Source organism: Neopsephotus bourkii, unplaced genomic scaffold (assembly GCF_033783945.1).
Source record: "Neopsephotus bourkii isolate Nb327-2 ecotype Australia unplaced genomic scaffold, CSIRO-AGI_Nbou_v1 NB_1479, whole genome shotgun sequence".
In the NCBI taxonomy this organism is placed as follows: Eukaryota; Metazoa; Chordata; class Aves; order Psittaciformes; family Psittacidae; genus Neopsephotus; species Neopsephotus bourkii.
In genome coordinates this window covers 10,587-38,178 of record NW_026901955.1, presented here as the reverse complement: position 1 = coordinate 38,178, position 27,592 = coordinate 10,587, and the positions used below count along the sequence as shown (strand labels likewise).

The following is a 27,592-nucleotide window of genomic DNA, read 5'->3' as shown; positions in this document are numbered from 1 at the left end:
AAAGGGGTGGGTCCTGGGGGGAAGGCCACAGCAAAGCAAAGAGACTCCAGAGCACACACATCCAGCGATATCCTGGCTTTACTTTGGGAAAAACACCATCCGGACACACGGCTTGTGGGTTTTGTGTTTCTTTCTTTTTTTTTATCTTTTCTTCATTTGTTTTAAAACAATATAAGTGCAGCAGCACTTCTCACAGTAGAATATAATGGTCAATTTTAGTATAAAAGAAAAAACATTCTCAGAGATTTGTAAATGCACTTAGTGCTTGAACAGGCCTTTCAGGGATACAGTACCTCTCTTCCGAGCACAATCACCTTGGGCTTCATCGGGGTAGTTTTCCTTCTTTATCCATTAGACATCAAAAACACTTTGTATTCTGTGGTGTGGAGCTGGTTTTGAATGGATAACTCTATTAAAGACATCATTACACGTAATGAAGAACGGAACCTAATGAGCAGTTCCGAACTGAAAAGAGAAAAGGAGGAGGTATGTGAGTGCCCCCGGTACCGTGGTCACCGCTAACCCAGCACCAAGGTGGAACTGACAGTAAAGGGGGAAATGGAACAGCCTGGAATTGTGAGACCTGCGGTGGGAAAGGGGGCGGGAGAGGGGGTCCCTCTGGGTACTGACCCCCCTGGTTGAATGGGAATAGGAGCCAGTGGCCAATGCGGGGCCGGGCGAGGAAGAGGAGGAGGAGGAAGAGGGGTGTGAGGAGACTCTGTAGCAGCCAACACGTAGATGTACAGCCTAGTCACTACAAAAAATAACTTCGAAAACAAAACAATCTGTTCAAGTTTCAAGTGTTTTTCTCTTAAATAGCCTCCAGACTGTCCCCAGTTATTAGCTTTAATCAAAGCAGTGCAAGTTACGGACTTCAGCTACAGGTCAGGCACCGGCTCCCTGCGGGCACCGGGCTGGGACCAGTTGCGGTGAGCCCAGTACAGGGGGCTCTGCCCCGCATGGACCCAGCCGGGCGCCCGCAGGGTCGGAGCCTCCTCTCCCTGGATAGCAGCAACTCGTAGCGATTCCCTGTTCACATTCGTGGAGATAAAATGATTTCTGAGCTATAGAGATAGACAAGTGGTCCTTGGTCCTCCCGGCGGGATGCGGCTCAATCCAGTCTGGGCACCCCGGGGAGATGCCGGTGTCCCGGGAGCCCTTTTGGCAGCCGACCCCGTGTGTCCCCCCCTCCCCGTCCCCCTGCCACCATCGCTGCCTCGGTCCGGGCCCCACGCGGTGCCGGAGGGGAGCGCGGCTTGCGCCGGGATCCTCGCCCTGGGTTTGGGAAGAGCAGCATCGGTTCCTTATCTGTAGACGGGCAGGCGGATGTGGGCGTGCTGGTGGTCCAAGAGCCTTGGCACAGACACGGTCTCGTAGCCCTTGCCCAGCATCTGCTCCTTGATGCAGGGCGGGTGGATGTCGTTGATGAGATACTCCAGGGACTGGAGGCTGCTGCTGAGGATGGAGGTATTGCAGAGGGTCTTGCTGGGCAGCCCCTCGCCCGGGGGCACCCCCAGGTCGCGGGGCCCGGCCCCCAGCTCGGGTGGGTTGTAACAGTCGCTGTTGGGGGTCACCAAGATGCTGTTCCAAGGCGGGGCAAAGTATTGCCCCACCGAGAAGTTCCCGTGCATGCAGTTCAATGGGGACGAGCTCACCTTCTCGGCCGCGCCGCCCAGCGCGTAGGGCCGCGACGCACCCGCACACGTCTCGGGGGACTTGCTGAGGGCCCCCCCGCTTCCCCCGCTGTACATCCGCAGGTGCTGCTGCTGCTGCTTCTGCTGCCACACCAGGTAGTCCATGCCCTCGGGGTACACCCCTGCCTTGGGTGCCAGGGCCGCGGTCGGGTTGGAGCCCAGCGCCAGCTCAGCGCCCTTGCGGCACTCGGGCAGCACGGCGCCGGCGTAGGCACCGGCAAAGGTGCCGTGCTTGGCCGGGCTGGGGTTGGCGGCCACCACAGCCGGGCAGCCCGGCTGCGCGCCCTGCGCCTGGCACTGCTGATTGATCTGGTAGATGATGCTCTGGATGGAGGGCAGGTTGGACGGCGGCAGCGCCAGGCTCCTGCCCGCCAGCGGCAGCACGGAGGCTGCCACTGTCACGTTGGGGGGCACGGGACCCTCCAGCTGCTTCTGGCCACCGTGGTAGCTCAGCTGCGCGGCGCAGGAGGGACCTTGAGCTAAAGTGCTTGAGGCGGGGTAGGGAGCGACGCCAACCTGGGCGGGCGAGAGCTTAGTCCGCTTCCCCTCCGAGTTCTTCACCACGCTTTTGCCGGAGGCTTTGACGATGGCCAGGAGACCCTGGTAGCCGCCGGCGTGCAGGGGGTAGGGGCTGTACCGCTGCCCCGTGGTGTCGTAGCCATTGACCGTCCGGTTAAGGTGCTTGTGCTGGGGGACCCTGATGTTGGTGGGGAAGATCTTGATGGTCAGCGGGCTGTTGGCCACCTTCTGTGCGTAGGCATCCAGCTCGGCGGGGCTGGGGTAGCGCGGGGAATGCATCGGTGCCGCCGTCTCACCTGCGGGAGCGAAGCACAGGGTGAATCCGGTGCCTTTGGGAAGCGGGGACCCGGCAGCCCGGCACCCATCACCCGCTGCCGGCAGAAACCAGGTCACGGCACCAACCTGCCCCCTCCCGCTGACGGAGCCGTTTGTAAGTGGCCTAAAATAAACTCGGTGTGGAGAATGGAAATGTCACTTTACCCAACGGGGGAATCTTTCTCCGAGATTGGATTTAAACTACATTATACAAGCAATTTCATGGGTGCTTTGCGCTGCTACGAGAACCTCACCAAAAATGGAAGAGCATTGCATTTACCAGCCATAAATCAGCAGTTCCTATAATGAGCACAAAAATGTCACTTTTATGCAATTTTACAGATGAACAAAACTGGTGAAATTAACTGTGGTAACCTACTGGAGTCAGCAAAAGCCACTGCGGGGGAAAAAAATGGATATATGTATATAGTTTTGTTCCTTTCAAACTCTTTCCCGAGCAAGTTTCTGCCATTCTGGTGTGAAAACTCATTTGTCGTACCCATTATACTTTCATTTGGAGTTTATCTTGAGTATCCAATGAGCCACCAACTGTGAAAATGATTAAATCTACAAAATCTATCTAATAGATGGAATAAATTAGGTGTTTAAAACCTCCACACACACACATGCATATACAGAGGCACATGCACACACATGCCAGAGCACAGGGGATGATGTCTGCTCCCCAGCCCTCCTAAGGGATGTCTGCAGCATCCCGGGAACGCCAGACCCAATGTGTGCCCCAGAGACAGGATTTGCAAGGGAGAGATGCTCAAAAGTGGGGGGTTTGGGGCTGAGACCCCCATGATGAGGAGCCCTTCCCCTGCTGCAGGTCCATCTTGGATGCTCTCAAGCAGCCCATCCCCACGGTACCCAGGGAAAGGGACCGCAGCCACTCAGCATCCCTGCAGGGGAGCACTTAGCTCCGGATGCCACCGGCACCTGTGATTCCTGATGCCACCATGTGCTTCCATGGTGGCAAAGTCACCGTGGAATAGGTGCTCCATCAGATGCATGCAGCACACCTAACCAAGCCGTTACACCGGCCTACCTCAATCCTACGCCATGGGATGCTGCCTGCGCACGTGGGAACAGCGTTAGAACCAGGATCCAGGGGGACAGTCCATGTCAGCACGCTGTGTGGGGATGCAGGAGCGAGGCCTCTCTCCATCCTCTCCTCCCGAGCGGTGCAGCAGTAATTGCAGAGGCAGCACGGCGGAGCGCTCACCAGCCATTCCCCCCATTAAGCAAATGTTATGGGCTTTTTACAGGTGTCTTAAATAGACATTGTTATTAACGAGTGTATTAAGCCAATTAAAACCAGGGACTCTGAGCAGGATTTAATGGAGCTGCTGGGAGAGACAGGAGGCGCCGCAGCTCCCTATGGCATGCCACGTGCAGGCACACGGCATCCCAGCCTGCACCATCCTACCATGGACCATCCAACCTCCGGGAAGCTCCGGAGCCCTGGTGGCCTTGCAGAGCTGCACAGGGCACACAGGAGCGTGCACCAGGGCATGGGCACAGCGCACGGAGCCACGCACATCTGCATTCCCCTTCATGCTGGCACCGCTGTCCTTGGAGGTGGCAGCATCGTGAATACTCAATTAACACGACACTAATTAGCTGGTGACACTTGCAGAATCCCTAATGAGCCCATTCCATGGAAACGCTCCTTCCCAAGGGAAAACATTAAAGGAAAAGGGGACACTGATGGAAAGAGGAGGGAGGCAGCATCGCCCGTGGCCACCGTGGCCAAAAAGCCATCCCCAAGCACTGGGACAGCAGCGATGCTTTGGGGATAGCCCCATGCAGCATGTAGTGGTACAGCAGAGCTGCCTGCACCAGTGAGCAAAGCTTGGCCAAGGGTATCCCACTCATGATCCCCAGTGCTGGTGGGTGCTCAGGGAATGCAGCGATCCAGCCGATGGGAGAGCCTTTGTTGCCTCTCTGCTCCAGCTGGGCTGGCTGTGAGAAGCCTCCAGCCCAGTGTGCTGTCACACGGAGGGTGATGCACCGAACAGGGAGCGGTGTGCCGTGGGCTCCGGTGCTCCCCATCTCCACAGTAATTACTGCTTTCCAATGGGATGCAATTACTGCGAGAGGCAAACCATCCCCAACCAACCAACCAGTCACCGTCAGCACTCACCAGGCACCTCTTCCACTTGGACCATCAGAGCCATCACACTGGGATCTCATCCCTAAATCCAGGCACCGGGCACAGGGACAAGCCTCCATCCACAGTGATGTTTCTCTGGCTCCCTTCCTCACCAGTGTTCCCATGGGATGCGGCCAGCACGCTCCCCGCTCCGAGCATTCCCTCCCTCCCTGACCTGCTCTATTTTCCCAGCCTGCACTCAATAACAGCTAAATAATTGAATCTGCTCAGCAGCCAAAGATTTGGTTTGAATTTTATTGGAATTTTAAATTGTTTTGTTTCTTCAGTATTTTATTACTGTAAATGGAAAATGCATTGCCCGCAGTAATAATCCGATGGCTTTTTATATTACTCCGAGCTCCTGCTCCCAGCATTATTGGAAAGCCAGGCAGAAACGAGAAGCCATTATAATGGCAGCACAGGCTTATAAGATTACGCCTCCAGCTAAACAACTTTTTACTTTAGCAAATTGGCCACCAAACCCGGCTCCAGACACAGATGTAAATCCCAGACCCCACCGGTGCCGCGAGCCGGAATAAATCCCTCTTTATGGGTCAGGGAGTTCTGGCCCCGCTGTGCCCCGAGCAGCAAAATGTCCAACAGCGATGGGGGTGCCCTGAGAAACACCCCCCCCCCCCCCAGAAGCCTCTCCTGGCATGTGCATGCACTGCTCGTGTCCCTTGTATCCCCTGCATCCCCCACATCCCTGCATCCCTCCTATCCCTCCTATCACCCTTATCCCTCGCATCCCCAGCATCTCCTGTACCCCCTTTTTTCCCCAGCATCTCTAATATCTCTCCATCCCATTTCCCCAGCATCTCCCGTATCCCCTGTTTCCCCAGCATCTCTGATATCTCTCCATCCCCTGTTACCCCAGCATTCCCCATATCCCCTGCATCCTCTGCATCCCCAGATGCTCCTATGCCATGTCCAGCTGCAGCCACAGCCCTCAAGCGCTGGGAAAGTAGGAAAGATGGGTCGAAAGGAGGGGAAGGGAGCAAACCAAAGCCATCCTTAGGGCAGAAGAGACCAAAGCCAACCAGAGACCGACCATACAGGGCTTGTGCTCGCAGGAGTCCACCAGCACAAACCCACAACAGTCCCCAATTACCCCAGCCTGGCTCCACTGGGACACAATGGGCGCCAGTTAAGCCCAGCTGCCGGGCCCCTAATTAACCCTGATTTTAACCGTACACTTTTAAAGGCACTAAAGCGGTTACAAAGTGGAGAACAAGGCAAGGTTAATAGCGCAGACCTAAATTGCAGGCCCGCGGGGCCCGGGCCCCATAGCAATAATAGACCTGTCTGTGCTGCTCAGCTGTCAGTCAGGCGAACAATTCGGCACCCGAGGAGCTCACAGGAGCTGCATCAGGGCTCTGGGAATCAGTGTCTGCTCTGCGAAAGCAGTTTGGGATCAAAACGGCGCCAGGAAAGATGCTCAGCACTAGGAAGGATGCTCAACACCGGAAAAGATGCACATCATCAGGAAGGATGCTCGATAATGAGAAGGATGCTTGGTACCAGGAAGGATGGTTGGTACCAAGGAGGATGCTTGGCACCAGGAAGGATGCTTAGGACCAGGAAGGACAGGAAGGATGCTCCATGCTGCTCCCATAGCCCCTGCTATCCCCAGGCCTGTGCTGGCAGCAGCATCCCTCTCTGAGCCCACTCTTCCCTGGATGAGGGTGAGCACCTGCACCAGCAATTTATGGCTTTAATTTTCAGGCCATGATGCTGCAGGAGACCCAGTGCTCCCCAGGGCGTTTATCCCACTCTGGAAGGGGACAGTGAGCAGGATATTGGGGTACATCCTGGGAATCAGCACCGGCACCAACACAGCCCTGAGCAAGGACTCATCGGGGACAAGCCGAGCAGCAGCACATGGCACCTAACCGGTTAACAGCCACATGAAAGACATGCACTGCATCCCTGCCTCCATCCCTTCCATCCTCACCCACACAACACGGGACAAACCTGATTTTTACCCATTGAAAGCACTAAAATCTTTTGCAACAAATGAAAGAAGGAATCTGGGCAGTAAATCGTTATCAAGCTGCTGATGGCAAAGCTGCAGGTGGAAGTTACCTGGTGCCTTGCTTGAGCCCTGCCTCCTGCGGCCCCAAAGGAAAACTCTTCTCACCGCTTTCTCCAGGCAACCCTTCACACGGAACACCCGAGGGCTTGGCCATGGTTTTCTGCCTTGAACCACAACATGAACCCCAATTGCTCTGCCCTCATGTCCCATTGCTGCATTCCCTCCAGGAAAGGGCATTTCATGGGGGTCACCCTGCCCTGCCCCAAGCATCCTCCCCATCCCCATCCTCTCCATCCTTCCCCATCCTCACCCTCCCTCCCACCCTGGAAAGCAAAGCTCTGGGTTCTGCTCCTGCTCTGCCTCCCTGAGCCAGAGGGGCAAAAGGGCAGCAATTAGGCAGGATGTGTAATTAGCAGAGGTGGGAAGGGGAGCGATGCTGAGAGCAGGGGGCGGATGCAGGAGGAGCTGCTCAGTGATCCACCTGCCAATGGCTCCCGTTAAAAACTAACAGTGCTGCAGCCTCCACATGAATTAAACTCTGTGAGAGCCGAGTGCTCGTCCCCTGGCTCCGGGGGGATGCAGCGAGGAGATCCCAATGTCTCCAAAGCCTTAAAAAGCATCCAAAATCCCATTTTTCTCTGCCTGCGACAGTGGGAACAGATTTTGGGAGAGCAAAACCCCAAATATTTGCAAAACACGTGGGAGAAATATCAATATTTGGGAAACACTTGGAAGAAACATCAATGTTTGGAAAATACTCGGGAAGAAAACAAACAAAACCTGGTGCATTTCACAAATCAAGGAAGTCCTTGAAGTCTGTGGTCCGAGCCACAGATGGCAAAGCTGGCACCGGCTGCCAGCGTGGCACAGAGCAGGGTGCTGGCACCGGGAGCATGGCAAATCACTGGGGGTCCCCGTTGGAGCTGGGGGGTCATTGGGGGATGCCCAGACTCACAATGAACAATAGGGGTGAGCAGCACCCTGCCCTGAGCTGGTTTTGGGGTGCAGAGGGCGGCACTGATGCTTCTACCCCTGCACCACTCACCCTGCGCCAGGCAGGTCACGCTGCTGTCACGGTGAAGAAAGAGCAGTGGTTTCTATGGTGACGGTGTCCCCAGGATGGGTGGCACAGAGGCAGGATGCTGTTGGGGTCCCTCGATCCCCGGCAAGGACGGCAGCCACCCATAACCACCATCACCCTCAGCATCACTGCTGCCGCCCCCCAAAAACACTGCATCCCTGCTGCAGAACCCCCCACACTCCCTAAAAGCATCCCCTGGCAGAGCATCCCCTGGTGCGAGGAGACAAGAGACAAACGCCCCAGCTCCGGGGGGCTTAAATGAAAACCAGCTCCAGAAATAACAGTGGGAGGAATCCATCTGGATAACCGTAGGTGGCAAACCCCGCGCCGGAGCCGTAATGTGCAAAGACAACAGAATTCATGACAAAGCACAAAGGGAAGCGCCGGGCTCCGCCGTCCCCAGATATTCATCCGTTAACGCGTTCCCTTTTTAGGCTGACATGTCGCTTCAGACGGGCCTGTTCTGCCTCCCCTTTCTTCTCCCCCTGCTCGGCGCGCGGCTCTGCCGAGGCGGCTGCGGAATTGGATCACCTCAGGGCGAGCACTTTATTATCTGCAGTCAAAGCGTCACCACAAATACCCGTCTACACACACACGTGTCACTTCCCATTTGTCTCCTCCACGAGGTATTAGCACACCGCGGCACCGCGGCCACCGGCGCGGCAAAGTCCAGCGGCACCGGGCGGGAGGCGCGTCGCGGCCATGAGGATGCCCTGGTGCTGCCCTGATGCTACCCCAGTGCCACCCCGATGCCACCCTTAAGAGACCAAGGTGTCACCCCAACACCACCCCAGTACTGCACCAATGCCATTTACATGCCACCTAATGCTGCCCCAGCAGAGCCCTGATGCCACTGAGGCCACCCCAACACAATACAATCCCATGACACCCCAATGCCACCCCACTGCTGCCCACCCTTCTGACATCAAACACGGGCCCATTACAGCCCTGATGCCACCCTGATGCCATTCTACCAAGAGGAAGAGGAGGGACCCCACTGTACCTCCTCCTAGCCACTCCCCAGTTCCTCTGCTTGGTCACTGATGGTGAATCAGCATTTGAATAGCTTTAAGACATGGATTTTGCATCCCAAATGTGGCTTCTGGTGCCCATGGGACCCCATCCCTGCTGAGGGGAGCAGAATGGGCACCCCTATGTCAGCAGATGCCCCATCCCCAGGTCTGCAGTCCCACACAGCCCCATTGGTACCCAAGAACCTGCTCCATGCCCAATGGACTGGTGTGGTCCTGGCAAGCGTGGACACAACCCAAATCCCCATCATGTGCTGGGGCATTATGAGTGAATCCCACCCAAACACCAGGGCTCTGACCTGGTGGCCCTGGCACGGAGCAGCCCATCCTCACCCATCCATCCCCCCCATGCACGTGACCCATTGAAAAGTGGCTTTGCATCGTTTCCTGGCAGGGAAAGTGCAAGTCAACAGCACATTGTGGGCAGGGCAGTTATTTGAACTCCTTTTTACGGCACGCATATAAATACACAGCCCCATCATTAACCGATCCCTTCCAGAAACTGAGAATGAAAGAATTAATCTTACTTCACTCATGTGTAACCCCTCATGAAATTAAAATGATATTTTATGGGTGTGTACGAAAGCAGAGCCTCGCTGCAGCTACTCTAATGAAAATGCCCTTGGAATCAGTAGAATTGGGGAATGAGGAGCAATTAAACCCTGTTTATCCTATATGCAATTAAACCGTTTTATCACTGAGGAGAGGCACCCCCAAGGGTCAGTGTGAGGGTGTGGGTGACCTGCCCCTCGTCAGTGTTTTAATGACCCAGCCAGAGCCATGGCAGGGCTCTTGGCTTGTGCCATCCCTTAAGAGCCATTTCTCACACTGTTCCCACTGGGCTGAGGTCCCATGGGGCCAACAAGGGACAGGCCAAGGGGAATGGCTTGAACCTGCCCAAGGGGAGGCTGAGCTGAGCTCTTAGGCAGAAGCTCTTCCCTGTGAGGGTGCTGAGGCGCTGGCACAGGGTGCCCAGAGAAGCTGTGGCTGCCCCATCCCTGGCAGTGCTCAAGGCCAGGTTGGACACAGGGGCTTGGAGCAAGCTGCTCCAGTGGAAGGGGTCCTTGCCCATGGTTGGAGCTGAGTGAGCTTTAAGGTTCCTTCAACCCAAACCAGTCAGCCTATGGTTCTGTGCCCCCCAGCCCCAGCCTCACCAGAAGGATGCTCACGGTGAGATGTGATGTTAGCCTTCGGGGAGCACGCACCCTGCACCCCACAGCCTCATGCCAGCAGCATGGTGGTGGCTGACGGAGGGCACACAGACAGGAACATGTAATTAAATACAAGGCACCGCGACATCACTGCAGAGAGCAGGAGCGGCAGAGTTGGGCCAAGCCGAGAGTGGTATTATTTGATTTATAATTTAAATAAAGCTCAGGATTCCTGTAATGTGCACGGAATAAAATCAAAAGGGACCAGGCTGCTGGAGTTAATTGGACGTGATATTTTCCTGAGGATGCTGCTTCTCCGCAGGCTCCTGCTCCTCGGCTGGATGCAGGCAGGGCTCCAGGCACCCTCCTGCATCCTCAAGGATGCATCGCTGCCGTGTCGGGATACCAGCAAGGGGAACAGGCTGCTGCCACAAACTGGCACCACGGCAAAGTGACCCACAGCAGTTACTAGGATGGATTTCATGGGATGCACTGAGCCTGAGGCAAGGGGGGGATGGCAATTAGGAGGAGAGCCAAGGGGCAGAGCTGGGGGGCGAAGGCAGCGGGGCCGCCAGCTCCCAGCAAGGGCGGAATTACTGAGCTCACCTTTTACATGAAATTAATACCAAAATTAATCAGCGGCGCGGGCAGGGTAATAGGATTTCACAGTGGTGCCGGGCCAGACGGCCAGCGCGCCCGGAGCCAGACTCATTTAATATCCACAGAAACAATGCCAGAGGACAGAAATAAGACCCATAAAGATAATTACTGAGATACTCAGGAGCAAATTAAGCAATCAGAGGCACTTCTAAATTGTGCCTCGTTTGAAGAGGATGCTCGGTGGCGAAGTGCGGGGGGCTCGGTCCCGGCTCCCGGCCCCTCTGCGCCGCGCTTCCCGCAGGTGCCATAAATAAAGGAGGGGGAATCTTCCCAGCCGGATGGATGCGTGGCCATGGATGTCACCTGCAATTTAATGTGCAGGAGCGGGAGTGATGCGCTGGGGCTGCCCGCAACGAGCCGGAGCAGGCAGGCAGCTAAACTTTGATTAAGGTGACCTGGTTGGCAGCACCCAGCGGCAAGCGCAGCACAGGGGGTCCAGGCAGGGATCTTGGCTGTCACCACACACCATCTACCGCAGGGATGCATCTGGAGTGGGACGGGCCTCAGGGATCTCGGGTGAGCCCGCTCCTGCCCCAAGGGATGTGGTGCAATCAGCCAAAAGCCCCAGTGCCCCATCCGGCTTTGGGGCTGACTTTGCAGCTCACCCTCGTCCCATCAGCATGGCTCAGAGACCACAGCACTGCAGGGATGGGACCCTCCCTACCCCTGGGTGCCTTGGTGACACCCTGTATGGGCTTCCCATTCCCCAAACCTTACTTTAGCATCATCTATGATGGGTGGGGAACACCTGAGAGCACCAGCCTCCCCAGCAGGATTGTGCTCCTCGGCTTCAACCCCATGAACCGAGATGGCCCTGGGCTCAGCCTGGGATGGGTGGACGTATCCTGACCTCAGCATCACACTGAACTTGACATAGAGATTCCCAGTGCCAAACACCTCTGGAAAACCCTGCCATGGGTCTCAGAGCATGGGGGCATGGCTGAGCTAACAACGCAGTGCACCGGGAGCCAGAGCCTGATGCCAGCCCTGCATTGCTCAGGTGCAACAGATGAGGAATAGCTTTCCAGGAGCAACATCCATTTCCTTTCCAGACACCAACAAAGGGACGACCCGAGCAGCACCGTGGGCTCCTCTGTGGCACAAGCACACGGGGCCCACACATGCACCCAAATGCTTCAAGACCCCCCAATTGCTGACACCCCGATGGGTGCTTAGGGATAAACAGGAGGCACCGGTCCCACCTATCCCTGTGACCACTGATGCACACACACTTGTGCTTCCCTGCCTGCAACACGTGGGCGCCCATCACCCTGCCTCTGGCCTGGCACTCTGCTCCCTGCCACTATGCTGTGCCAAATGCCGGGGAGCTTCACCCCAAAAACTAACCCTCTGTGCTGCCAGTGTGACCCAAGCATCCCCAGCATCCCCTAAACCCCACACCCGGCTCACTCGGAGTACCCAGGTAGAGGGGAAAAAACAGATCTCCATGAAAACAGAGATCATTAAACAAATGCCCAGGGTCTGTCACAGCCTAACAAGCAGAGCTTTAGCAGCTGATTTGTCTTCAGCCAGCAATGTTTAAAAATCCAACTGAGACCAGCAGAAAAATATCCACTCCCCTCTTTAAAACACACATTCATCACTTGAGAATCTTAATGCGCCTTTCCCAGCCGGGGAGGTCAAACACGCCTGCCTAAAGCAGGCTCATTAAATATACATTTAATCACGGTTTGGATTGAGAGACAAAGGCTGGGAGAGACAGGTGCTTTGCTGGAGTGACCTTTTGGATCCCATTTTAATGTAACTGGTTTACAGCTTATCTGAAAGGCCAGCTCCTGGGGAAAGCGAGCAGCAGCCAAATGGGGACGGTGATTAGGGGGGGAAGGGATGGGGAGGTTTGGGGGGCTGCGGAGCAGGCGACAGCAGCATCCTCCGTGCCGCTTCCAGGCAGCTCTGCAACATGTCCTGAAGTTCCACTTATCAACCAGAGCAACCCAATTTAATTTGCTTATCTCGTCTCCTTCCTCCCTCCCTCCCTGCTTCTGCTGCTCTGTTTAATTATCATCGGTTAAATGAATGTCTTTTTCAATAGGGGAAGCAGCATCAAAGCGGGTGCATCTCTGCACACCCCCCCCCCCGGGACCCTTACACTTACACTTGCGCGGCTCCAGTGCCTTGTTGGGGCAGGCGAGGTGTTGGGCTGGGGGGTTCTGGGTCCTCTGCAGACACGCCAGCATGGTCCTGGCCTCCGGGTGGGCAGCGCCGGCCCCGCTGCCAGCCTGTGCCCTGCTGAGAGGAGAGACAATCCGGTCAGGAGCTGCCCGTCACCATCCAGCCTCTCCCTGGGCAATGGAGCTGCAGCAGGAGCCCCCGGTGCCGCACGCTGCTCAGAGCCCTTCCCTCCTTCACAGATAACAACTCCAGAGCCTTAAAGAAATATGAATGTATATAAAATAAACATGAAGGGCTCAGCGGGCGAGTCGTGCTTCCTGCAAAGCTTCCCACCCTTCCCAGTGGGAACGGGGCAGAGCCGGGATGCCTCTCCGGCACCAGTGCCAGACTGCTCTGCCAGCGTGCCAGTCGCTGCCTCCTGGCAATACAGGATCCCGCCGGCTCCACACAAGGCAGCGTTAAAATCCCATCGGGGTCCTGGGATCTGACGCCAGCTCCCAGCTGGCATCAAAAACCTGCTCGACAAAAGCCGGAGGGGTCAAGCCAAAGTCACCGCCGCCAGCGCTCTGCTCATTGTACATCCTTCAGCAGCCGCCACCGAGGGCATGAATTATAACCAGTTGCTGCTGACACCCTCCCACTGCTCCGGCTGGCGCGGGGAGTGAGATTCCCACTTGGAGAGGGCAGGGAGACGTGGGCAGGAGCAGCAGAAACGCAGGCAGCGGTGCCGGTCCTCGGCATGGCAGCTTCGGAGCCGTTGCTCTCCCAGCTGAACATTTACTGATGGCTCAGTGCCATAGGTGGGGGTCACAGATGGGGGTCACGGCCGGGTCCATCACTTCACGTGCTCCATCATGGGGGAATCACCCTCCTGCAGCCAGCTGGGATGTTTCCCGCATGCCTCAGTGTTGGCAAACAGCACCGGGACTGGCCTGCAGGGGAGCATGCGGTGGCCTTGGGTTCACACCAGCAGAGATCTGGTCCCAGAGCTGTGCTCAGGGCTCTCCTTACCCCACTGGTCTCAATGTCCCCCTTCAAAACACACCTCTGCAGCCATCAAGGACATGCAGGTGATGGTACCCACTTGCTCCTGCTTCGTGCCCCACTCCACCGGGCAAGGGGGGTCCCAGGTCGGCGATGGGACCAATGCAGGATATCAGCACTGAGGCCAGGCTCTGTCCAAGGGTGCTATGGGGGTCTCACCCCATCCCCTCCATGCTGCAAACCAGGGGGCAAGGGAAGAGACTCATTATGGAAAGGTGTGAGGAGCAGGCGGGGAGGAGGAAGTCATCTAATACGAAGCAGGTGTCTGGAGAACCCAAATTGTGCTGTTTTCTCCTAATAATGAAGTATTCATGAGTAAAAGCCTTTTTCACTACTTTCTTAAGATACTAATTTCACAACAAGCGCCTTGTTACCATGCAATTATTCCAATCGTGCATTTCTCCCAGATTCCATCTGTCCTCGCGCTCTCTAAATGAAAGACAATCATGTAACCACCTTTCATTATTCACTATTTTACTTTCAGCAAAGGTACCCTGAAAGAAATGATTTCCTCTGAAAGGGACTTTTATTCAGTTTCAAAACCAATTTTCTCCTATTACTGTCTTAAAAAAAAAAAGCAGGCGGGGGGCAGGGAGGTGTTTTTATTTCATGCATTACATCTCCTTTGTTAACGCAGCTCGCAGTAAAAGCAGCCGTATCCATTTTCTGGCTTCGATTTCTGGTAATTTTAAAATATGCCATTACAATCAGGCAGAAATTATACAGTTTGAAAAGAGAATGAAGTGCTTCTTATTCAGAGGCTGAGTGAGCGCACTTGACTGCCGGGGAGCTCGCCTCTCCCCGCCGGGACTCGGGGTTCATTACACAGCTCCTGCGTGCGCGCTGCCACTGGAGCGCTTCTGCATCCGCTCCGACCGCATCCCCATGGGATGGGCCCTGTGGGATGGCATCAGCTCCGCAGTGACCTCAGGGCTGGCGTCCTGCCCCGTGTCACCATCTGGCCGATTAGCGGGCGGACGTCACCGCCTCCCCTGCAGCCAGGCCAGCTCCGCGCCGGGACACTGCCCCGTGTCCCTGGTAAACACGGGCTTGGGGTGATGATGGATGTGCTTCAGCTCCCTAATGATTCCCAGGGGAATCAGGGATGAGAGCAAGGAGAAAGCACCCAGGGATGGGATGGCGTGGGGTGAGCGGACAAGGCAACAGCCACCAATCTGGGTGCTGACCAGAGGGTGAGGATGCAGCTCCAGGACAGGGCTGAACCCTGGGGAATGTGGGATGCTGATGGCCGGTCACAGGAGCTGCTGGCAACCTTAGTCCTGGAGACCCTGCCCTTGGCAGGGGGTTGGAACTGGACGAGCTTTAAGATCCCTTAAACCATTCTATGATTCCACAATAAATAAAGCTACTGATTAACTCAGACTCCAGTTTTGTCCCCATTTCCCACCGGCACGCAGTGGGGACAAGCTTTCCAACAACTATCCTGCATTCCACCCCACCCCAACGGGCACACATCATAACCACCATGACCCCACACATGCCACAACCCCATCCCTCTGTCCCAGCCCCTAAAGCATGCGTAGGTGAGAGGGTGGGCGCCGGCACAATGGGCATCTGTGCCACGGTGGCATTTCACTAATGCCGCTCAGAAAAGCCCCTGAATCAGCTGATGGGAATTGGGCGCTGGGCTGGCTGGATGCTTAGCGCCGGCTTAGTTAGCTCCATCTGCATTTGAACTAATTCCAATCAGCAGGATCCGATTTAGTTCAAGCTGCTCTGGCTCTTCTGTAGCAGGAAAGACAACACTCAGCAGTTTTGCCCAACCACCCCAAGCCTCAGCCCAGCCAGTGGCACATGGCGAGAGGGGTCCCTTGGGGACACCCAGAGCAGGGTCCCCCAGGAGTCCCGCATCCCACAGCATCGCTTCTCAACGCCAGCATCACCCCCTCCATCCCATCTCCGACTGCTCCTTCCCCCCCACCCCATGCAGGGTAATTTCAGAGCCCAATCTCTCCATCGCACTATTTATAAGCCCAAGGACTTTGTGACTTCAATAAAAACACAAACCCAACACCCTCCATGCCTAAAGCCCCCCGTGACGGGAGGCTTTGGCACCTCCTCTGACATCAGCGGCTGATAAGTCGGGCTTATCTCCTACGAGAGCCCTGCGAAGGTCCCTCTGGCGAGATAAGGCCCCGCAGCTGTCGATGGAGGCTTTTGCAGGCGAGGATTTAGATAAAGGAAAATGTGACGGGAGGGGGGGACAACAAAAAAGGGGAATCTTTAAAGTCTCAGCCTGAACCGGGTCCGTGCCGCCGGCCGGGCAAGAAGAGGGCAGAGCAGCCCTTGGTCACCATCCAGGCCCTGGTGCAACGCGTGCACATCCTTGCACGAGTGTTATCAGGGCGTTCTGGGGTGTGATCACCTAAAAAGGGAGGGTTTGGGGTTGGGAGAGGAAGGGGAGAAGGAGTAGGGATGCTGCAGGGTCACAGCGCGGTGTCTCCCACCCCTGCTATTAAAAGCAGCGCTGGGTTGGGCGCAAGGACAGGAGGTGACAGGGTCACCCCGCTAGGAGAGCAGCAAGAGGCTTCTGACAGCACCAGACAGACAGACAGACTGTGTGGGAGCGGGGCCAAGGCTGGCAGCGCTCTCACAAGCTGGCAGCACTGATAAATTAAGCAAAGGCTCTTGCTGGTCCCTAGTGCCCTGAGTACAACACAGCCACCTCATCCCTCACTGCTGGGATGCAGAAACCCACCAGGGAGCTCCCCTTCCCCATGGACATCAGTGCTACCCCACAGCAGCCCCATCACAGCCATTGCCACCATCCCCAGTCCTCACAGACACTGGTTTCCCATCAGATAGCGAGGGTGAGGAGGTGCTGGAGGAGGAAGGCTTCCTCTCTGCACACAGAGGGTGCCCATCCCAAGGCAACCAGGGCTCTGGCTGGCACTGCCACCTGGCACCACCACGGTTGTGCCAGCTCCTGCCCATCTCCCATCTAGCACCAGATTTATGGTGCCACGGCAACGGAGGGGACACAGCACCGGGTGAGCGACGCCGCATCTTAGCCCTGCAAGGGGCAAGGATGGGAAAGGTCACCCCGCCATAAATCACCGCGAGCAGAGGATAAAACAGAGCAGCGGGTTCGGCACCGAGGGCTGCAGCAAAGCACGGCCGCACCGCGACCTCCCTCCCGCTCCATCCCACCCAGCTAATCCGCTCCCCTCCGCGCGCTCCAGCCCCGGGCCTTTCAGGGGGCCCTGTTAATAATTAAATGTTAATCTAAAAAGCAATTTTAGCTGCAGTGCTGCAGATCTGGTTAGAGATTACATTAGCATGTAAGAGTCAAGGGTAATTTTCTCTAACCCCTCTTGTGATCTTTAAAACCCGCGGATCTTAAAGCAACACCAGCTCCTCTGATTAAAATTGGAAGCTGGGGTTTGCAACGGATAATGATGCTGGAAGTGATTATTTTGCTGCTCGGGATCTCGCTGGGGTGCAGGGCAGTGAGGCACTGGGAAAGTGACCTGTGTCCTATGGGGAAGGTGACTGGGGTGAACCCAGACCCGAATGGCACCCCACAGAGCTGTGCCCTCAGCTTATGGGTCTGACCCCACTCAGCTCTATGCCCAGGGGGTCCCTCCCCTCCCAATTCGTCTATCATGCCCAATCACAGTATGTTAGAGATTGGAAGGGACCTCAAAATATCATCTAGTCCAATCCTGCAGGATAGAGCCTGCAGGAAGAACCTCATGGACGGGGTGCACATCCCAACGGAGATGTTCCTGCAGCAGCTCCAAGGAGAAATCCCCTCAAGAAAACCAACATCAAAGAATACCCCAAAATATCCCTTAGCTTGCAAGAGGGGCAGGGATGGGGACACGGCAGAGGACACAGGCAAATTGCTTCCCAACCAGCGCAAGCGACCTGATGGAAGAAAGAAGGCAGGAGATGTGTCCCTAATGATGGCATTAAAAACCCCAACAATCCGAGTGCTGTTGAGCACTTGCAGACATCCTCGCGCAGGGCTCGGGCAGCCTGGTTAAATTTATGTGTCAGCTTTAAGGAGGCCTCTCATCAAACGAGCTATTTTGAGCGGAGATTAAAGATCTATTTTAGCTGCGAGCGGGAACAGCTCTCGAACAGGTTAATAATGATCCTAGAAACCCAAATGTCTCCAGTTCCCCCGGGGCTGAGCAGCCAGGGCCCTGGGCAGCACCGCATGAGGTTCCCCGAGCAGGGAGGGTGAGGGACCCTGCTGCAGCGTCCCCCCCAGCCCGCTGCCATGCTCCCAGGGAGGAAGAGCCCCCGCGCTGCTGCGGGGAGGAGCGCGGGCTGAGCAGGCGTGGGTAATTGGAAGTGGCAGAGGCTGGCGCGCCGCTGCAGAGGAGGTCATTACGTGGGACTGAGAGCGCAAGGCCAGCAGCCAGGAGGGGGGGAACGGCCCCCGTAGCAAAGGTCAGGGCCCTGCTCGGGTTCCTGTGGTGGTTTGGGCAGAGCCTGGCTCTGCTGGAATGCCTCTGGGTCCCAACAGGATCCCAGTGCAGCGCGCGGGCAGGACCTGCATGTAAGTGTATATCCCTGTGGTACCCTGTGGGAGCAACATGCTGCCTCATGGGGGCTTTGAAGCAAAACCACACTCAGCCGACACAGTCACACCGTGCCTCCATCCTGCACATGGATGGGGGGAGATGGGCCAGAGGGATGAGCCCATGCCCAGCAGAAAGAGCATCCTCAGGATGCTCCACAGACTTTTGGTACCAGCCCCAGTAGTGATCAAGCCAGCAGGATCAAACCATCAGAAAAGCCAAGCAGCCGCATGGAAGTCTCCAGAGCAGCAACTAAATCAACCTGTACCCCACGAACCAGTAGCCCAGCCAGGATCCCATCCATTGCCTGGGTGCACGCAGCACCCACATCCCCACCCGAGACCCAACAGACTCAACACTTCAGAGACCAAAGCTCCCCAGCACCCAGCCCGGCTCCTCCTGCCCCATCCCAGGGTCTCACTGTGGCAATAGGGGGCCTGGAGCGGCCATGGTGACCATGGCAGCACCACGGTGGCCGTGCCCAGCCCGTCCGGCTGTACCGTGCACCGCAGCCCCGCGCGCGCTGCTCAGTAATTACAGCCCCGAGCGCCGGGGCTGTGAAAGAATCTGACGAAGGAATCCAGGGTAGATCTCACTGCTGAAATTACTATAATCAAAGGCTTTCACAAAGGCTTCAAATGCAACCAATTACCCTGAAAGGCGAGGCAAGAAAGAAAACAAATTAACGTGTTTGCACAGAGCCTCAGCAGCAGCGCACACATTGCCCCGCTGCGCCCTCAACCCCGGCCGGCCCTGGGGCCTGCTCCCATCCCTGCATCCCGCTCCCCATCCCTGGGTACCAGCTCCCCGCTGCCACCGCTGCTCCCCATCCCCGCATCCTGCCCCGTCGCCGCTGCCGCGGGGTGCAGCTGCACACAAAGGGGCTCTGTGCCCGTCCCTCACCCCACAGCCAGCCGCTGCCCCCCGGCACACAAAAGCCCTGCCTGTGCCGGTGCCCGGGTCCAGCGCAGGCTCTGGAGCTTGCCAGGGTGGCCTGAGGAAACCTCCCTCCCTCCTCCATGGCACTGGCTGGTGTCCGGGGGGGGGTGAGGGGAGCCATGGGGTGCTCAAAGACACCCATTGAGCATCACCTCACTGACACATGGGGATGCTATTCACAGTGGGGACCACCACCCTCACCGCCTTACGCTTCGTCTGAGCTGTCAGTCTGGAGGAAAAGAGGGGAGAAAAGGGAAAAAATAATAAAAATCAACTTTGCTGTTTTAATATTTAACGAGAGTCCATCACCCTGAGTCTGTTTGGTAATATAAAGCTCTGGAGATTTAAACCCTTCTCACCCGGAGAGATGGAAATGAATGGTGCTCTTTAATGAGCTGGTTCAGCAGAAAAGATAGATTTCTGAGATTACTGTAGGAATTCTTATAATTGATGTGTACTTTTGTAACGAGGATTATACCACCACCCGGTCACGTAATTCCAGCTCTTCCCCCTCCACTTCTCCCAAGCTCGCCCTGCTTTCGGGGTTCCCTGGGGGTGCGGGGCCAGCTTGGGCCCCCGAGGGGAGAAAACAATGCAATGTGAAGGGGGGAGAAGAGAAAGACAAAGAATTAACCATGCTTTTCTCCTTTAGCTGCAGACAACCTCATGCATGGCAAAACCAGGCACGGCTGAGATTTCTCTCTTTGCTTTCCAAAGCCCTGCTCTGCCCGCCCCGATCCGAGGCCGGAGGAGCTGCTGAATGGCGAGTAATTAAAAGGAACAGAGAACAATACCCGCGGCTGGCGAGGAACGAGGAGTTTCCCCTCCGCTGTTTATAGCAATTGTATGAAAATGTACGAGGCGGGCTGGGACGCGCTGACAGCCGCGCCGGAGCAGCCGTGATTGCGAGCTGGCTGCTCCCCCGCCTGATTGGCATTAATTGTGCGCGTTTGCAAAGCAGAACGCAAAGTCTGACATGAGCTGCGAGCCAACATTTCTCCCTAATAGTCTCAATGATTACGACGAGAGCTGATGATTGCTGGGTGGGGGGGGGTGTTAATAGGGCCGGAGAGCAGCAATGCGGCTTCTCCTGGTGGGGGTGAGGGTCGGGCTGTGCCCCCCCTCGGCTCCATCCCTATCCCCATCCACCCTTGTGTGTGCAAGGGGAGATGCTCCTGCCCCAGCCGCTGGCTCTGCCTCATAGCAAGGGGAGGCTGCAGGGTGAGGGGATACCAGGAGGGTGTCCCCACATTGGCAGTGCCCTAAGGGAAGCACTCAGCCACCTTGGTCCCATGGGTGTCCCAAATGAAGCCGGGACCCCAGCGGCGACCACGTCCTCACCAAGCACTGCAGGAGGGGCTGATGGTGGGAGCAAGAAGGGAGAACCACCTGCAACCCCCCCGCCACTAACAGCAGAGCTCGTTATTAAAAGCTAATTAACAAAGCCTGAGCTTCCCAGACTTTTTACTGCCTTTTTGGATGTCCTTGAGCTTCACCGCTGCACAGAGGCCCGTGGGAGGACGGGTGGGCTGTGGAGACCAGCACAGGATGCTCCGGCCACAGCAGAGCCAGAGCCAGAGCAGCACAAAACCCTCCCCTGCGCAGCCCCGACCCGTCCAGGTTTACAGGGGAGGAAAAATCAATGGCATCGATTCGCAATACAAAGTGGGAACGTGGCGCTGGCAGCCGGCATCTGACCAGGGCTGTGCAGAGGACGTGGCCGGGGGTCACCCAGCAGGGGACACGGCTCGGGTCACATCAATGGGGATGGGGGACGTGGCCCAGGGTTACAGTGCTGGGGATGGGGATGGGGACAGGGCAGCACCGATGGCCGCCCTGCATGCACTGGGCCCCCCTGGACAGGGATCAATGCTGCCCGTCCACGTGCCATAAACCGGCGCAGCAGCAGATAAGACACATCCAGGGTGTGTGGGTGGCCCTTGGCTGTGTCCTTGCCACGGCTGGCACCCACCCAGCCTTCTCCAGGGCCACCACACAGCCCTCTGGGACAGACAGAGAGCTCCAGGCTCTTTATCATCTGCGTTGGCCAATGCATCACTCGGCTTTGGGCTTTCTGAGCTCACTATTAATAGTTCCCAGATGAAAAGGAATAAAGACTCGGTCCCTCTCCTCCTTTCCCCCCTTGCCAACAAAAAAAGTCCGTAAAGAAGAGCTATAAAACTGGCTTGTTATCTCACCTAGCGAGGCTCAGCCTGTATGTTATTGCTAATTGGGTATAACATCCTTGTCTTGTTCTGCTCTCTGAAGCTAAATCAAGAAAGCACCACTGCTGCGAACTAATTATATCTCTGGACTGCAGACTCCAGCTTGTCTTCCCCTTTATTGAGTTAAAAAATGGTCACTAACCTTAATCTCTCATATTCCCAAGCATTAGGGCTGCTGAAAAACCACCGCTTCCACCTGCATCCCGGTCTGTGCTAAGGAAGATGGAGCACATGTTCCAGCAAAGGTTTTGTGCTGCTCTGGGACCCAGCCCAGGCACAGCCTGCAGGTGCCCATCCCTGCACACCAAGACCACCACAGCACCGAACCTTGTTCTTACAGTGAAGTTTAAGCTTATTTCATTATGTTTTTAAAGTCTGAACCCTGGGCAGCATCCCCATGCCTCGAGCTCACCAGATGTGAGCAGATGCGAGCATCTGCATCAAGCACGCACGAACTAACAGGAACGGATGCTGCTCCAGTTCATCCACATCAACTCCCAGTCCCAACCCACAGTGGAATCTGATGGTCCTATTCATACTGGTGCTCACCATGGGTCCCCCATAGGGGCAAGGACACCACGGCTACCGGCTGCACCACTACAGGTAGCTACAACCAAAGCACTGCGGTTACCGGAGCACTGCGGCTGTGCACTATGGTGCTGCCATGGCACAAACCTCCCAGGCACAGATAAGAGGGGCCAACCAGACTCCAAAGGGCACTGAGAAGGGCAGTGGGGCTTTGGCACTGCAGCCATGAGGGTGACCCCGTCCCTCCTTCACCAACCACACAAGGGGGGATATTTAAGCAGAAATACAAGGCTGTGGGTCAGAAGAGCGATGCCACCGAGCCCAGCGCCATCCCCCTGCCCGGGGGGACCCACACAGATGGTGCTGTTCTCCAAAGGGAAAGTCAAGCTCCAGCTCTCCCTGCAAGCCAAGAGCATCCCTTAAAAAATTGATACTTCCCTGCCTATTAATTAACCTGAACCACTTAAAACCGCCTTCAATTTGTCAGGTTTAACTGCCAGCTCTGCTCCGTAAATCAAGCGTCGCGTGCAGATGGAGGCTGCAGGGAAGGGAGCAGGCAGCGAGCGGGGCACCCTGCGCCATGCTCCCCATCCCATCCTCCCCGAGAGCACCAACCACGACATTCCCACCCTGCAGTGAGCCAGGACATGGCATTAAACAGGGGGGGCTGCAGAGCACCCCACGCCGCATCATTCCCATCTCCCCCACAGCACTCTTGTTGTGCAACCAAGGCTGAATTTGGCAGCAATGTGAATATTTCTCTCTGACAGCAAAACCTCCCCGCTGCAGGGTATTGAGGCTTTATTAGTGTGTGGTTACCAATGACACTAAGCCAGCCCTTGCTCTAGCAGAGATGACCTACAAGAGGCAGATGGTGACAGCTTCAGAGAGCCCCCGACCCTGGGACGTGCCTTCCCTCCATAGGGCTGCACACCCTGGTCCCACGCAGGGGGATAGAGACAGAGTCCAGAGACAGGTCCCCCCACACAAAAGCCCTCTCCTCACACAGGGCCAACCCCTCCGCAACACCTCCTGATGCTGGGGCCATCCCTGGCCCCCGCCGGTTTAGGTTAACCCGCTGATGTATTCTCTCCTTAGCAAAAGGAGTCCCAGGGGCTATAAAACCTCCCAGCAGGCTCCTGTCAGTCTCAGGTCATTAACTTTCTTTCATTGGGAGTTTGTTTACAGCCAGCCATAAATAGCGGCGCGGGCGCCGGGACGGGTGCGACTGGACCCATGCAGGAGGGCGCAGTGCCCCGGGTCCAGGGCACCCGGTCCGGTGGTGCTCATCCCACCGTATCCATGACTCCCCCATGCCCCGTGTTCCCCATGGTGCCATCAAACTGCCTCAGCCCTGCAAACTGATGGGGTCACCTTGTGCATGGCCAGGGGGAACTGGGGAATGTGCTTGAGGCTCCACTGTGGTCTTTAATGGAAGAGGAGGAGGAAGGTAGCTGGGCCAAGCTGGCTCTGTGGGTGAGCTGCCCCCAGGCCCTGCTCTGTGCCCTCACACAGACCAGCACCAGCTGCAGAGGGAGCACAGCCCCTGCGCCCATCACAAGCACCCACCTCACATCAGGCCCTCTGCATGTTCAAGACGCACACAGAGCCACAGGAGGGACCCCAACATCCCTCATCTCACAGTGACCTCCACCTCAGCCTTCCACCCCGAGGCACTGTGCTGATTTACCAGCACGGAGGTGGAAAGCAGAAAAGCCAAGCACACAACCAGCATAGCACTGCAATCCTGCTCTGCACACCAGGGCTCCTCCGTGCATGAGCACACCCAGGATAGTCTTGGAGCACCCACCTCCCACTGCCTGCCCAAGAGATGCACCCACAGTGCTGCCAATGCCCCAACACCAGGAGCACACCCCTTTAGCACACAAGAACCCCATTAACTCCTCAGGAGGGGCTGGTGTGGCTCCCAGTTGGGAGGTGGCTGGGTGCAGGTGCCCAGGGCTGGCAATGGGACCGCAGGTCACCAGGAGCCTTCTCTGCTGTAAGTGAACACCGCGGCTCCATGTGAACCCATCAGCTGCGGCTCCACTACAGCACCGGGAAGCACCAGCACTGTGTGCATGGGGGGCTCAGCGTGGGCTCCCCACTGCTGACCCACATCCCCACCCTACCCTGAGCACCACCATCACCACCACGCTGGCTTGGATGCCCAGAGCAGGGCTCAGTAGCATGACCCCCAAAAAAACCTTGTTCTAGGCTGCAAAGGGAGCTTGATTTCACAGGGTGACTATAGGAACCCAGCCCAGCAGCACCCCAGGCTGCACAGTGGTGAGCTGAGAGGTTAAACACCAAACTCACACCTGGTGACTTCTGCTCTTGCACCCGTCCCTGGGAGAGCAGGGACTGACCAAAAATCACAGCCTCGTCACTCACAGTCCCCCAAGTCTCTGGAAATATCTATATTTTAAACCATACACTGGCACACAACCTGTAATCAGAGCAACACAAATAGCCCCTGCTTCCCATGTAAATTAAAAACACCCATTAGGCAGATTTCAAAAGATGTCAGTAGGCTTATAATTATACACGACATCCTTCCGAGATAAAAGCGATTACCGGGGATGCAAATCACTTAGCAACCAATCAGTGCCCCCAGAGTGCAAAGCACTGACCAGCCATCCATTTTCGCCTCGTCCTTTTATTCCCTGCATCGAGCAAATACAAACACAGATAAAGAGAGGCACAATAGCTCTTGACACGCAAATAGGTTAACATAATAAAGCCAGCTTTAGCCGGCTCACTCGAGGGAGAAAAGCAATTCTCAGGCAAGCAGGAGGTAATAAAACAGGGCTTTTGTGTTCCTGGCTCCTATTCTCACCCCTGCGCCAGCTTTGCTGCATTAGCTGATAGGCATCGTGGTTTGATTGAATTACCTTTCATGAATATTAGCTTTTTGAGGAATGCGCAGGCAGAAGAGAAAGAAATGTCTTATTTCTTTGCATGCATGCGCCCGCTGCAGACGGACATGCGGCGGCAGATGCCCGCGGGGCCGGGAGCGGGGTCCTGCAGGTGCAGCCCCCGATCCCCCCCCCACCAGCTGCAGCATCCCTGCGGGGGGGCACCGGCCGCGGACACACCCCCCCCCCCCCCCCAGCACCAAACACCACCCCAAAAGACCGCATCCTGCCGGGAAAGATGTCCTGCTCTGATCCCCATCGCCCCGGACCCGCATCCCTGGTACCCGGCAGCAGGAGGGTGCAGGGGGGGCTGGATCCCCCCTAATATTTAGGCTTCACCGCAGGTTTCCCAGCACAAGTTCAGGCCATGCAGAGAAACCCGCTTCAGGCGAAATGAACTCAGCTGCCGCGCAGGATGCAAAGGCCGGCGCTGATACTGCGGGCACGGTGGGAGCAGCTCGGTGTGGACCACTGGTGCGGGGTCGTGGGACACCAGAGACCCTCGGTTCTGGGACCCAGAGCCCTTCCTAGGCAGGGCAGAGCCTGAGATAAAACACAGCACCGGGAAGGAACAGGCTCCCCAGGGATGGATGCGTGTTCTAGGCATAGAATCAGGCAGATAACCAGAGGGGCTTGAAACCCGAGCTAATGTGGCCCCCCAGCAGCAGCCACCCCATCTCCTCCCTCCATGGGCTTCTCAGCTCCAGCCTGGGGATAAATTGAGATATTCCCGTTTTTAATGACGCCCTCAGCTGAAACGGGCTCCTCTGGCAGCCCACACTGCTCCGTGCCCCACCGGTACTGACCCACTCGTTCCTAAAGCCGGGTAAGAAGCCAGGCTCCCGAAAAGCCAGGCTTTCCCTTCCCCAGCTCTACACACAAGGTCAGAAGAAGGCACCGCGGTGAGAGCTTCCCTCTCCTGTTACAGCATCGAGGCAGCCAGACCCAAGCACACAGCTCACCCCAGCACCCGAAAATCCACTCCTGGAAGTTTGATGTATCCTTAATAAGGAAAAGTCCCTCCCGAGGAGCTGGGATCCCCACGTACCCCCTGCCAGGGATGTTTCCCACCTCACATCCCGGCACAGGAGCCCGTGTGCCAAGGCTTTGCCAGCCACGGTCCCACCGCAGCACTGGAGCCCGGAACGCCAGATGGCAAAACCCCACCACAGGGGCACGGGAAGGTACAAAACTGCCGAATCTCACCAAATCATCCCGAGCAAGACGCAAGATATTCCTTAGCGAGGAGCCACATGGCTCTGCCCCTGCCCGCAGACCCCCATGGCCTGGAATGCTCTGTCCTCCATGGAAACACATCGCCTGTCCGGGCGAGCTGCCTGCAGCCTCCGAACAGGAGCATCCCTATAGCAGGGAGATGCACATATACACACATACATATACACAAAACCTCCTTACGAAGCCACCTGTGCCCCGACAATGAGGGCCACGCAAACCACCGCTGCCCGATGCCAAGCAAATTCCCCCCCCTTAGAAAACACCAAGCACGGATGTAAAACTTCCCCACCGCCTTTCCCGGGAATAAACCCGCAGGGCCGGAGCCGTGGCACGGTGTCACCTGCGAGCCGCCGATTCCCCGCATCCAGGCCCTGCCTCTCCGGCCATTCAATTCCTACGAGCTGGCGGCTCTCCCCGGAGCCGGATCGGGATGCTGGGACCCCGGGAACACCTCGGGTTTGGTCGGGAGCGAGCCGGAAAGGCGGCACAACCCGCTCCGCCCCGCTGGCAGCCTCGGTGGACGCGATGCCCATGAGCTCCTGTGAACCACGGTGCCTCGGTGAATCGTATTCCCAGCGATCCAGACGATGCCGCAGGGATGCTCCCTCCGCAGCGGGGCTTGTGCTGGGAGATGCGTGCTCCCGGCAGATGCTCTGCTCGGTGGCGGCAGGCGGCCAGACGGGATTCTCCGTGAAGCATCGCCGCTGGATCCTGCTTCTCTCGGCTCCTCCGTGACCGGCGGTATCCGCACCGGCGGGGCCCCCGTTCCCATGTTCCCGTTGGGCTCTTCCCCGCTTCCCCTTTCTCCGGGCGAGGAGAAAATCCCCTATTTTCCGGTGGGGAAGGGACGGCAGCAGCAGCTCCCGGACGGCTCCGCTGGAAGTGTCTCCGCTTTCCTCGTGGAGGCACCCGTGGATATTTTATTTCCACTCCCGAGTCGGGCGGCCCGAAAAAGCCATTAAAAAAATTAAAAATAAAAAATAACGGGGAAAAAAAAAAAAAAACCCAAAAGTTGCTCCCGTTCCTCTCCGGTAGCGACGGCAGCGCCGGGCCCCGGCCGCCGGCTCCAGCTCCGACCCCGCCGTTCCTTCCCCGCGGCTGCGCGGCCGGGGGAAACCGAGCCCCGCCGGGCTCCGCGTTGCGGCGGCGCCGCCTCCGATGCGCCCCAGGAGCCGGAGCCCCCCGGTCGCTCCCGGTCCCACCCCCCCGCTCCGCACGGCGCCGGTGATTTCCCTCCCCCGTTCCGCCCGCCCTCCCCGTCGCTCGCCGCCGTTTACCGTCAGAGCTGGATCCGCGCCGGCTCCGGCCGCTGCGGTGCGGGGCTCTCCGGGCCGCCCCCCCCGGGCCGCGCAGCAGCAGCGGCGGCGCCCGC

General features: G+C 57.0%; 1 protein-coding gene across 3 annotated transcripts; it reads right to left on the bottom strand.

The window, feature by feature from the left end:
* Positions 1-60: 60 nt before the first annotated feature.
* FAM222A (family with sequence similarity 222 member A) lies at positions 61-27,592 on the bottom strand. 3 transcript variants are annotated; one of them, XM_061369196.1, is made up of 3 exons: positions 27,498-27,592; positions 12,761-12,894; positions 61-2,509 (listed from the first exon to the last, which is right to left on the bottom strand). In XM_061369196.1, exons 2-3 carry the CDS (start codon positions 12,840-12,842, stop codon positions 1,305-1,307), a joined length of 1,287 nt encoding a protein of 428 aa, XP_061225180.1. In that variant the 5' UTR covers positions 12,843-12,894; positions 27,498-27,592; the 3' UTR covers positions 61-1,304. The 3 variants fall into 3 exon arrangements, with proteins under 3 accessions (XP_061225180.1, XP_061225181.1, XP_061225179.1); XM_061369197.1 differs by having other exon boundaries at positions 12,761-12,891; positions 27,498-27,591; XM_061369195.1 differs by lacking the exon at positions 27,498-27,592 and adding an exon at positions 19,218-20,382.

Bases quoted from the DNA above. Each gene is read 5' to 3' on its own strand.
- FAM222A (XM_061369196.1), bottom strand. From the start codon at position 12,842: ATGCTGGCGTGTCTGCAGAGGACCCAGAACCCCCCAGCCCAACACCTC. The intron at 2,510-12,760 runs GTAAGTGTAAGG...TCGCTCCCGCAG, and splicing joins GGCACTGGAGCCGCGCAAGT to GTGAGACGGCGGCACCGATG.